Genomic DNA, 12,475 nt, shown 5'->3' on the forward strand with positions numbered 1-12,475 from the left:
TAGAAGTTAGATCACCTCTGCAGAGGGAAGCCTTAGCCACAGCCAGGCTGGGAGAAGAGAGAGGCCCCTGACCATATCACCAAACTCTACAACCAGTCACGCACAGCCAGCCTGAGAGGAGAGAGGCCCCTGACCATATCACCAACCTCTACAACCAGTCACACACAGCCAGCCTGAGAGGAGAGAGGCCCCTGACCATATCACCAACCTCTACAACCAGTCACACACAGCCAGCCTGAGAGGAGAGAGGCCCCTGACCATATCACCAACCTATACAACCAGTCACACACAGCCAGCCTGAGAGGAGAGAGGCCCTGACCATATCACCAAACTCTACAACCAGTCACGCACAGCCAGCCTGAGAGGAGAGAGGCCCCTGACCATAACACCAAATCTACAACCAGTCACACACAGACAGGCTGGGAGAAGAGAGAGGCCCCTGACCATATCACCAACCTCTACAACCAGTCACACACAGCCAGCCTGAGAGGAGAGAGGCCCCTGACCATAACACCAACCTCTACAACCAGTCACACACAGACAGGCTGAGAGAAGAGAGAGGCCCCAGACCATATCACCAAACTCTACAACCAGTCACACACAGCCAGCCTGAGAGGAGAGAGGCCCCTGACCATAACACCAACATCTACAACTAGTCACACACAGACAGGCTGGGAGAAGAGAGAGGCCCCTGACCATATCACCAAACTCTACAACCAGTCACGCACAGCCAGCCTGAGAGGAGAGAGGCCCCTGACCATAACACCAACATCTACAACCAGTCACACACAGCCAGGCTGGGAGAAGAGAGAGGCCCCAGACCATATCACCAAACTCTACAACCAGTCACACACAGCCAGGCTGAGAGAAGAGAGAGGCCCCAGACCATAACACCAAACTCTACAACCAGTCACACAAAGCCAGGCTGAGAGGAGAGAGGCCCCAGACCATAACACCAACCTCTACAACCAGTCACACACAGCCAGGCTGAGAGAAAAGAGAGGCCCCAGACCATAACACCAACCTCTACAACCAGTCACACACAACCAGGCTGAGAAAAGAGAGAGGCCCCAGACCATATCACCAACCTCTACAACCAGTCACAGCCAGGCTGAGAGAAGAGAGAGGCCCCAGACCATAACACCAACCTCTACAACCAGTCACACACAGCCAGGCTGAGAGAAGAGAGAGGCCCCAGACCATAACACCAACCTCTACAACCAGTCACACACAGCCAGGCTGAGAGAAGAGAGAGGCCCCAGACCATAACACCAACCTCTACAACAAGTCACACACAACCAGGCTGAGAAAAGAGAGAGGCCCCAGACCATATCACCAACCTCTACAACCAGTCACACACAGCCAGGCTGAGAGAAGAGAGAGGCCCCAGACCATAACACCAACCTCTACAACCAGTCACACACAGCCAGGCTGAGAGAAGAGAGAGGCCCCAGACCATAACACCAACCTCTACAACCAGTCACACACAGCCAGGCTGAGAGATGAGAGAGGACCCAGACCATAACACCGAACCCAAAGCTAACCTCAGTCTTAGGCGGAAACACACACACAGTCAAGATGGAAGAGAGAGGGCCCTAACCCCAACCCTAGGTCTATAGCTATAAACACACAGTCAGGCGAGCTGGAAGAGAGAAAGACGGAGAGGCCCCAAGCGTAACCCCAAACCCAACAGTAACCTCAGCCACCCAAGAGCAGCCCACTCACAATATGTTAACTGGCTGCAGTGTGATCTCACAGTTCCTCTCTCTCTAACCTCATGGCCATCCTGCAGTGGAGAGTACATGCAGCATCTCTGGGACTCGGTTCATGAGTTGAAATTAGCCCATGCTTGTATACACTTCTCTGCAAATATTTTCATTCATAAATATGAATGACATCTAATCAAGCCATAAACATCTGTGTTGCTTCTCAACAGAATGGTCCACATTCTGCTCCTGTGCACTGCGTAGCTTATGAAAGGCCTATTCAGGGCGAGGGGTGACCCTGTTTGGCCTCTCAGGATTGGTCATGAACAGCTTTGGAACACGGCGTTTGTTGGAGCCTGTCCGCCCTCGCTGACTACCGCCGGTTTCCTCTATGTCCTCGCTGCCCCTCCCTAAGTACACTGGATTCAACACACATTACGGCACATTTGGGGAGCGGATGTTTCTTATTTGGCCACGGCTCCCAAATGTGTTTATTTATTTCATCGAAACACATCCAGTAAACAGCTGCTTGGCTTCTTTTTCTTCTCTTTTTTTCATTCATCCCCGCTTTGTTTTGTGAAAGTTAGCATAAATAAGAGCTCCATCAGGGCGGAAGAGGCGAGCATCTGTGAGACATTTGCGGGTCGAGTCCTGTGCGAGGTTCAAACCGCCATTATTTAGCGGAATGCTGGTAAGCGCCTGACGTGTGAGGTAATGTCCTGTCACCGAGGAGACACGGCTCCCCAACCCCACCCTTACCGCCAGGCACACCGTCCCATTGGCTACCGAGCTAATAACGGGGCTTATACGGCCTACTGAGAGGAGGCCATGTTCTAGCCGCAGCCCAGCGAGTGAGCTGAGGGCAAAGTAATAGTGTGGTCTACCTACTCCCCTGATCTCATCTGTCAAGACCTAAGCAGTGGCTGGTGCTACGACCACAGAACCAGGGTGGGTGGGTGCACCAGTGCCAGGCCAACCAGCCGATCGCAGATGGATTCAGAATGGCAATGGATTCCTTGGGCATGGCCTTCTTTGTCAGGCTGCCACTGGCACATAAATGTCCCTCACTCAACACGTCCAACACTCGTCCCTGCGGCCAAAACCTACGTGTTAACAGCTCGAAATGTAAATGAGGGCTGCAGATACCTCCAGAACCCGACCTGATGGGGTTACCAGATGGTCCCCTTAATGATAATTGAAACAGGAGAACGTCGGAACGCCATTCAGGGCTTTTTTAATGTTACCACATGCTTATGTCACTGGCCGCAAGCCTGACGAGGAGTGTGGTTTGGAGTGGGTTTATAGTGTGAGGGAAACATGCCCTTCCTTGTAGTTCCTCACCGAGAGCACAGAGCTGTTAGCTACTGGATGGGCTTTGGTGTGTGTGTTGCTGCCTGCGCACACTGCACTTCTGGGACTCGGAACAAAACCACGGTGATTGTTTCCTTGTTTTTACTAGCCAGACACTTTTTTCCCCTCCTCCTCCTCCTCCTCCTTCTCCTCCTCCTCCTCCTCCTCCTCCTCTTCTCTCATGTTCTTCTCTCCTCCTCTTCTAGTCAACGATGAGTTACCTGAGGGACCACATCGTCTTAGTTGCCAGCGAGAAGAAATCTCGATCCATAGCTCCCTGCCCATGCACATACATGGTCTAACGTGCTAAATGCCTGGGCTCAGCATCATATGCTGGTGATTATTTGCGGCGTCAGTGGACTGCTACTATCCTGTAGTCTGCCTGGGATCCATGATAAAACACTGGGGCTCTCTAGGGCTCTGGACCGGGGTTGCGTCAGAGATCGCTGGGCAGCATCCATCCCCTGAGAAATCACCTGGCTCACCATTAAATGGTTTACTGTGATATGCGTTGCTGGTTGCTAGCGCTAAGCCCAATTCACCAATTAACCCAGCTAAAATAAATATCCCATGGTGTTACTGTGTGAACATTGTGTTGGGCTGCACAAAGACAGGAGTGGTACATTGAATCCTCTGGGGACCACGACTATAATCCTACATGAAGCATTGCCGACTTACTGTAGCTGCTGCTGGATAGACTGTGTGTGTGTGTGTGTGTGTGTGTGTGTGTGTGTGTGTGTGTGTGTGTGTGTGTGTGTGTGTGTGTGTGTGTGTGTGTGTGTGTGTGTGTGTGTGTGTGTGTGTGTGTGTGTGTGTGCATGTTTTCCATGGGAAAGCAAAAACATATGTTCATGTACGTACACTTCCCAAAGCCTCAAACACTGGTCTTCTATATGCATCTATACATGGCGAACCCTAACATCGTACCACTTCCTCAATGGGGAAGATGAAGCTAGCACGACAGTTGAATTGGCCAAGAAACACATTTCAAATGTGCAAGGAGGCAGATTGGTATCATCATTAACACTTATCAACCCTCACATTGTCTTAATGCTTAAGTTAATTGCATCTCTTGTGTCTGTATGGTATTTTAATTAAATAAAAAAGCAGAGTTGTGATGACTTTGAATCTGTTTCAAATAATTAAATAAGGGCTGTCCTTGGGGTGTGAAACTGGGGTTTTGCCAATTTATGCATTAGTGTCCATTATTTGTTCTGAAATGTTAATTCTAAGCCATGGCATTTTCCATAAAATGCACATCTGAAGCGTTGCTCCTCCCTGTGTTACTGGGTGTAGACATTATTCGCTAGGATCAAATTGACAGCAGACATAATCCATTAACAAACTGTCTGAGGTCTTTGGTGAAGGGAATTGAGCTGGTGACGAAAGCACAGCACACTGTACAAAGAAACACTGTCTGCCTTCTTCCTCTCCTCTCTGTCCGCCTCGCTCTCTCCCTTTCCTACTCTCTCTGTCTCTCTGTCTGTCTGTCTCTCTCTCTTTCCTACTCTCTCTTTCGCTCTGTCTGTCTCTCTCTCCCTTTCCTACGCTCTCTGTCTCTGTCTGTCTGTCTCTCTCTCTTTCCTACTCTCTCTTTCGCTCTGTCTGTGTCTGTCTGTCTGTCTGTCTGTCTGTCTGTCTGTCTGTCTGTCTGTCTGTCTGTCTGTCTGTCTGTCTGTCTCTCTCCCTACCTTTCCTACTCTCTTTCTCTCTGTCTGTCTGTTTGTCTCTCTCTCTCCCTTTCCTACTCTATTTCTCTCTGTCTGTCTCTGTCTCACATCCTATTTCTGTGCCTCATTCTTTTTCCTATTCTCTCTCACACTCTCTCTATCGCCTTCTGTCTTCGTCTGTCTGTCCCATGTGCCCTTTACACATTCTCAGAGTGCAAGACATCTCAATGGAGCGCCACCTCCACATTCATTCTGGATGGAGTAAGTTACCCTCCTGCACAACCGGTACACTGTGCAACCGACATGATAAAACTGACGGCGAGAAGAAAAACAACTAGGAAAGAAAATCAAACAGAGCGTGGGCCCTGCCCTCCGACAGGGCGAGGGGCTATAAAAGTCAACAGGCGAGCCCGGTAGCCACGCTCAGTGGCCCTCTGATAGATGCGTGTCACTCTGAATCGCTGATTTCTTCTTGAAGGAAGAAAGACTGCAGGCTACTCAGCTCTCAGCTGCTACACACAGTGGCAATGTGTATATTTTGTTTCCTAAGCACAAGTCTTTGCATGCTGCGTTATATCATTTCTCAGCCTGGTTTTGGCCCTGACGGCCAGACTGTCAGACAGTGCATGTGTCTTCAGGGGGATGATGTGTTTCTTCTGTACTTGTGTATGGCCTGGTGCTGGAAGGTTGTTGCTCACCCAAACGGAGGGAAGAAGGAAGCTGCCAGAGTTTAGCTCAGTGTTGCAGATGTGTGGATGAGAATGATCCACCATCGACTTGCTTGGCAAAAGTTTTCCCTGAACTTCCTATAAGAAGTTAATTTACTGTATCTAACCAGGTGCAGACATATGTTGGCCTGTGTGCGTCTGGCCTGCCTGTAACCCCAGTCAGATTCCATGAATAACCAGTAAAAATCATCCCAAGTGCCTTCGTCCTCCATTCGTCTGTTGTTCCTTTCGTGCATCCTGACAGATTCCTATCACTAGCTCTCTCCCTCTGGTCCCCGCACACCCTGCCTCCCTGTCCCTTTGCAATGTTGAAACCCCACCTGGCCCGACACTGCCCCGACCACGGTAGGGGACACAACAAGCGTGGTAGAAAACAACAAGAGTGTTTGGAGCCAGGAGCCTTCCACCATCACCCACACTAGCTGCCATCAAACATAGTTACCCACGATGGGGGGGCTGGGGCTGCTGGCTGGTGGGCGGCCCTTGCCCTTGTTTACCACTGAAGATCCAGATCAGAAGCGCCCATGGTTCCATGCCCCAAACTCGTTTCCATGACCTCACAGCTCTGAGCCATGACATGTGAAGTTCAGCCTCAAAGCGTGAATAGAATGTATATGGTACAGTGGGAAACTGTAGGTTTCTGGTAAACCTGTTATGTCCAAGTGAAATCTGCACTAAACAGTAAACATGGAAAAGTCATGAAAGAAAACAATAAAGTCTATGTATCAGCAACATCGCTGGAAAAGTAGCTGTTACACCCGTGTGTAACTATCTAGTTACAGCACGTAACATTGCCCAAAAGCACCTATATGTATAGTTAAGGGCGAACAACATTGCTTCGGTACAGTGCAGTAGCAACCTTCAGCGGGAAGCAGAACTGGATAGTGCCCCAATCAGTCTTGCATGGAGGGAAAACTGTAACGAGCAAACTTGAGTCTGTGGAAGTTGCTTATGTTACCAATAAACCCTAGGTGCTCTGGTTACAGTAGACAGGAAATCAGAAAGTGTCATCTCCTGTGCCCACCTTTGGGGGAGAGAGAATGGAAGGCGGGGGATATTGTGTGTGGGGCGTGTAGCCCATACAAAGAGGTAGCTGAGTACTCTAATTTTGTGAGACAGCTTTATTGTCATCTTGACTGGGGGAGATATTATCTCTGAGCGCACAGGCCAGGATCAAATAGAGTGTGTGCGTGCCACGTCTGGATGAAGGATCTCCCTAAAGGTGTGGCAGGAGCTGGGCACGGGGAGTCCGAGGGAAGTCTGACAGGTTGAGGAAGCATGTGCTGAAAAGTAGCCATTACTGTAACGATCAACAGTAAAGGCATGTCAGATGAACCCAACTAAACCCAGCGTTTTTCATCCGAGTGTTTTAAGACACTGAAACCACAAGGCCCTTAACTCAGGGTGAACACATGCTGCTACTGTAGCAGCTGCTGTTCCTGGATAGCGTCAGATGTTGTTGTATGGTGTATGTGTGTGTATGCGTACAGTGTGAGTGTGTGTGCATGTGATGGTGTGTGTGTAGCCTACGGTAGGTGGCCTTGCAGTTTGGCAGTGATACCATCTCAAGCTGACCCAGGGCACTGTGTTCTTCACAGTAGAAATCATTTCTGGAGCACGTGTGCTGTTCTGCTGGGTCTTCAGGGAAAATAGCTTCTTATGCAACTAGATTGGTGGGAACACACTTTGTCTCCTCTCTCACACGCATCGAGCTGTGAGCTCGTGTAGATAGTATGAACATTGACGTCACAAAAGGAGCTCAACACTTGTATTGAGAGGCCACCCTTCTCTGTATTGAAAACACTGCGTAGACTCAATTACATTCTTTGTGCAAAAACAGTTCTGAAAACATGAATATATGTTTTATCCAAAAGCGACTCAGTCATGCGTGCATACATTTTACATGTGGGTGGTCCCAGGAATTGATCCCACTACCCTGGCCTTACAAGGACCATGCTCTACCAGCTGAGCTGCAAAGGACCACACTGAAGTGCTTCTAGTCCCAATAGTTTCAGTGGGATGTATGCCACTCTTTTTGACGTCTGTAAGATGATTCCTGTCTATTTGAAATGTTGGTTTGGCTTTATAGTAAGATCTCTGTCAATCGGGCAGAAATGGTCACATACATACTTACAGTATAATATTATACAAATAATACAAAAATGTCCGTTCCATACCAGTCCATTTTCCCTATGTCCAATCATATAACACATTAAAGTACCACAACAGCGGCACTTTTTTTTTCTGAGTTACTCAAGATGCTGCACAATGATTTAAGTCAATAACCAGGTTTCCCTCAAAATGTCAACAAAAGAAAATATTCTAGAGAAGGCGGGATCATATTGTATCGGTAAGCTTAATTATGTGAGAAATATCAGTGGAAACACTTGTGCAAAAAAATATTGATATAATAGCCATCATATCGAAGTAATATGATATGTTGCATGGTTCTCCTCATTGTGACTCAGGAAAGCATACAGTTTCTTAGGCTACAGATGAAATAAATGATGATGAACTTAACAAGGTGATGAAAGTGGAAGGTGATGAGCTTTTGAGCTTTTGGCACATTTGCTATGTATATAACGCAAACATTTGTGTGACAAAACCATCAGTGAGTTGAAAATGCGATGGAACCCCATTAAACTTGTATTTTTTATTCAGTACATGGGAATTTAACTGCAAAAGTCATTTTCATGTGCACTACGTCATCAAGCACAGACTTTTATCCACAACCAATCCATTTTATGTAAATACATTTCTGGAGGGAAAATGTACATATTTTGTTTATGCAGATTTTAGAATATTTGCATGAAAATCTGCCGCCAATTGGGTGGAAACCTAGCTAGTGAGTAATTGTTTTAGTCAAAGTATGATATATTTGGGCTTGAATTGGGAAATCCGAAGTGGGACATTCATGGAAATTGTGTCAATGTCGTGTTTTCTTATGATATACTGTGAAAATAATTTCCAGACTAAATTTCGCTTCAGGGCTGGATTTTATAACATTGTTTATTTATCAGAAACAGCTGCAAACTGCTTCCTCTTTGAGCTGAGCCAAACAGCCGTGCGTCCACTTGGCCTCCTGAGCCATGGAGCAAATTCAAACGTATGTTTTTGCGCCTCCACTTTTTTAATAACAGAAAGTTATCATAATCCATTGCATCATTTGTCAATTTGCTATAATTTTTTTGCTAGTCTGTATTAAAAAATATATATGATAATTTTAGAAATGGTTAAATTGCGTGATATGATTTCATTTTGGAACCCCTCTCCCCCCGTTGCCCCAAGATGAATGGTTTTTACCATTCACTACTGTTTCACTACACACTCCACTGCTTTGATTGGTGCAGCTAGAAACCACAATTGTCTGTCCTATAATGAAAAGGAAGCTGCGAAAGAAAATTCAAGGACCTTGTTTATCTATTTTGTTGTACTGTTGTCACATTTGTATTGGTGTTTTGTGTCTGATGTGCTCAGGGTGTTGTCATTTGCGGTGTGCATCTTGAGCAAAGTCATTGTAGACTGTCATTTCTTCCCCTATGAGAGCTATGAGCACGGGCTTTTCTGTACTGCAGCCAAAGCCTGCCAGCAGCCTACCTACCAAAGGTTGCATGGTCCGTGTCCAATACAATGTAGAAAAACACATGTCAACCTTTCAACAGTTATCCATATTACCGGAGATTCATCTTAATACTATTTCTTTAGCTGATTCACAGTAACAATTTATGGAAAATGCCACAACTATATTGGTGAAGTCAAAGATACTAGTTTCTGTTGGAAAGTTTTCCCTTAAATGCTTATGACAAACCCAGCTCCAGCCATAGCCAGCCATATCCCTAGCAAGCTGGCTAATCTTTTGAATACGGTGTAGTAAAAAGTAAATAAGACAGCAACAACAGATAACATTAGCTAGCTAGATAAGGTTAGCAAGATAGCTAGCTAAGCGAGATAAGGTTAGCATACTAGCTAGCTACACAAAAAGCTTGTCAGTGCCCTATTTGAAGGGAGAAATCACCACAACGTTCCTTCCCACCCCCAATTCATTAATATGTATAAGTAACCTGCGTCATTCTTCTGAGGTGGAACCTGATCAAGCTTTTCCGCTCTAGAACATGAGTTACGTTGCCCTTTTGTGGGGTCCTTTAATAAGCCTGCCTCCAATTAAATAACACTTTGTTAATCATTATATCCAATCTAATAACATTGTGGAAACGGCCTGTAGAGCAGAGAGAGGTTCAATAGGACAGAACCTAATGCAGTTGTTCTCTGTGTAGTGTGTTTTTGGCACTCAGTGATTCCCTGTGTCCCAAGACAGCAACAGATCAATGGCCCCAGAGTCTCTGAGTGGAATCAATGATATCTTCTCCTGTCCTCCATAAGCATTACATTAATGAAAGCTATAAACTTCACCTCAGACAACAGACAGCTCTCTCTTTACAACACCCCGGGGCCAAAAATGAATCAGATAACGTTTTCAAGAGCTTTTCGGGCTCAGTTTCCTCCCCCCCAAAAAAGAAAAGCTGGAGACTTCTGAGATGAGAAAGCGCAATAAACTTCCCAAACAAAATGCTGACATCATGGGGGCCTGTCAAGGTGAAGTGTAGACATCCGTTGTCTTCGTGACCTTACAAGCCCCTGAACATAGACTCAGCTCACAGTAACAGATGCAGACATTCATAAGTAGCTAAATAATACCAAAAATATTCAACAAGGTAATGTGGGGTGGCATGTACACATTACATTGGCTACCATTATCTGTCTGTCATAACCACTTATGGAAAACCATGTCATTGTTAAAACTACTTGGTGCTGAAAAATGGAGGATTACCTGGACAAGTACCAATAACAAACACCAAAGTTTGCTGCAAAGTGTTTCAAATGTTTTCTGTTGAGTGCCCTATTGAACACTACCTATAATGTGGTGTGGCGTAGATTAAGGATGTACATTAAGGAAGTAGCTGGGCCTCCCAAGTGGCGCAGTAGTTTAAGGCACTGCATTGTGCCACTAGAGATCTTGGGTTCAAGTCCAGGCTCTGTTGTCCGGGTTAGGGGAGAGTTTGGTTGGCAGGGATGTCCTTGTCCCATCTCACACTAGTGACTCCTTTGGCAGGCCCGGTGCAGTGCACGCTGACATGGTTGCCAGGTTCACAGTGTTTCCTCCAACACATTGGTGCGGCTAGCTTCCGGGTTAGGTGAGCAGTGTGGCTTGGCTGAGTTGTGTTTCAGAGGACGCATGCCTCTCCCAAGTCCGCATGGGATGGGACAAGACTGTAACTACCAATTGGATACCATGAAAAAGGGGTAAACATTATTTTTTTAATAATTTGAAGGAAGTACCTTAGTGACAGCAGGATAGCCGGCGGCCACCTCGCCAGGGCAGTAGAGACTCTCCTGGTGGGACACGTGCACGGCTGTGGCCCACTGGTCCAAGAAGCCACTGGGGGTATACAGGCCACAGTCCCTCACGCTCGTCTCCCGCTCAAAGTCCTCACACACTCCGTCACCGTCGTAGAAGTAACACATACTGGGCTCCTCTGGCGGGAGGGAGAGAAGAGAGAAGAGTGAAGAGATTCAATCTTAATGTTCACTCTTAAACCGTTTGGATTGTGTGGAGGTTAATGTGTGAATGAACTTGAAAACAGTTTCAATACTGTTAGTGTTGATGTCAATGAACTTGTTGAACTGGGCCCAGATTACGCAATATATATATCATAGCTTATCCATTGCACTTTAACTATCAACTGCATTTGCTAATAGTTGATATTGTCTTGGTTTATTGTCTTGTCTTGTGTTGGATGTTTAGGCCACACTCACTACTGTACCACACCTCAACGATTATTCCTGCTTTATTCATGAGGTCCGAAAACTATTTGGTAGAGAGCATTCAACATGGGGATAGAGGAAGCTAGAGATGCTATCTGTTTAGGATAAAAAGCTTTTATTTGTTTAAATAAGCACTTTTAGCATGGTCGGTATTTTAGTGGAGCATGGTGCTTACACTGCCAGGGTTGTGGGTTCGATTCCCTGGGCCACCCATACGTAAATGTATGCATGCATGACTTGAAGTCGCTTTGAATAAAAGCGTCTGCTAAATGGAATATATATATATATATTTGTTAGAGTGTGTGCTTTGAGGACTGGTAAGTGGACGAGTCCATTATCGAAGGGATCTTTTTCCTCAAGCACACAAGGCATCTTGGGTAACACAGAGACAGTTCTCTCAGATACTGACCAACAGTGAGTGGCAAACACATCCCACAAGATGCAACTCCATTGCTGCACACCATAACATCAGTTTCTCTCTAAAAGTACAATGTATCAACAGTGGGAGTATTTTAAAATCCATCTCTCTCCCCTCCTTCTCTTCTCTTCTCACCTCCTCCCCCTCCCCTCTCACAGAGTGTAAACATGTCTGCCCTCTCTGCCCTCTCAGCAGTTCCAGCTTTCCCTTGCTTGTCTCCCATCATTGTTTTCGTTTCAGTTGACAGAAATGGGATGTCTGCATAAATAAAGTAACACTCAAGGGGTGCCCTCTCCTGCAGGGGAAGGCTGGGAAAGAGTAGGGCCTCCAGGAGCGTAACACTATCTGATGAACTTGACAGATTAGGATCGTTTCTGTTTTATTTAGAGAGAGAGGAGGGGGCGAGAGAGGGAGTTGAGAGAGCGAGACCAGGCAGGAGGATACACCAGTATGGCTTTTCCAGACATCCCACCAGGAGTTGGGGCTGGAGCTGGGGCTGGAGCTGGGGCTGGGGATGGAGTTGGGGCTGGAGCTGGGGCTGGAGCTGGGGCTGGAGTTGGGGCTGGAGTTGGGGCTGGAGCTGGGGCTGGGGCTGGAGCTGGGGCTGGGGCTGGAGCTGGGGCTTGGGCTGGGGCTGGAGCTGGGCCTGGAGTTGGGGCTGGAGTTGGGGCTGGAGTTGGGGCTGGAGCTGGGGCTGGAGCTGGGGCTGGGACTGGGGCTGGAGCTGGGGCTGGAGCTGGTGCTGGAGTTGGGGCTGGAGCTGGGCCTGGAGTTGGGGCT

General features: G+C 47.1%; 1 protein-coding gene across 2 annotated transcripts in view; it reads right to left on the reverse strand.

The window, feature by feature from the left end:
* Positions 1-12,475, reverse strand: part of LOC112219324 (pappalysin-1-like) — a 126,587-nt gene that overhangs the window by 67,275 nt on the left and 46,837 nt on the right. For both annotated transcript variants that reach the window (XM_042302314.1, XM_042302313.1), the window contains exon 10: positions 10,792-10,988. In XM_042302314.1, the coding sequence (XP_042158248.1) occupies positions 10,792-10,988 (197 nt within the window). The remainder of the gene's footprint in view (positions 1-10,791; positions 10,989-12,475) is intronic.

The sequence above is a fragment of the Oncorhynchus tshawytscha genome, linkage group LG20 (assembly GCF_018296145.1).
Source record: "Oncorhynchus tshawytscha isolate Ot180627B linkage group LG20, Otsh_v2.0, whole genome shotgun sequence".
In the NCBI taxonomy this organism is placed as follows: domain Eukaryota; kingdom Metazoa; phylum Chordata; class Actinopteri; order Salmoniformes; family Salmonidae; genus Oncorhynchus; species Oncorhynchus tshawytscha.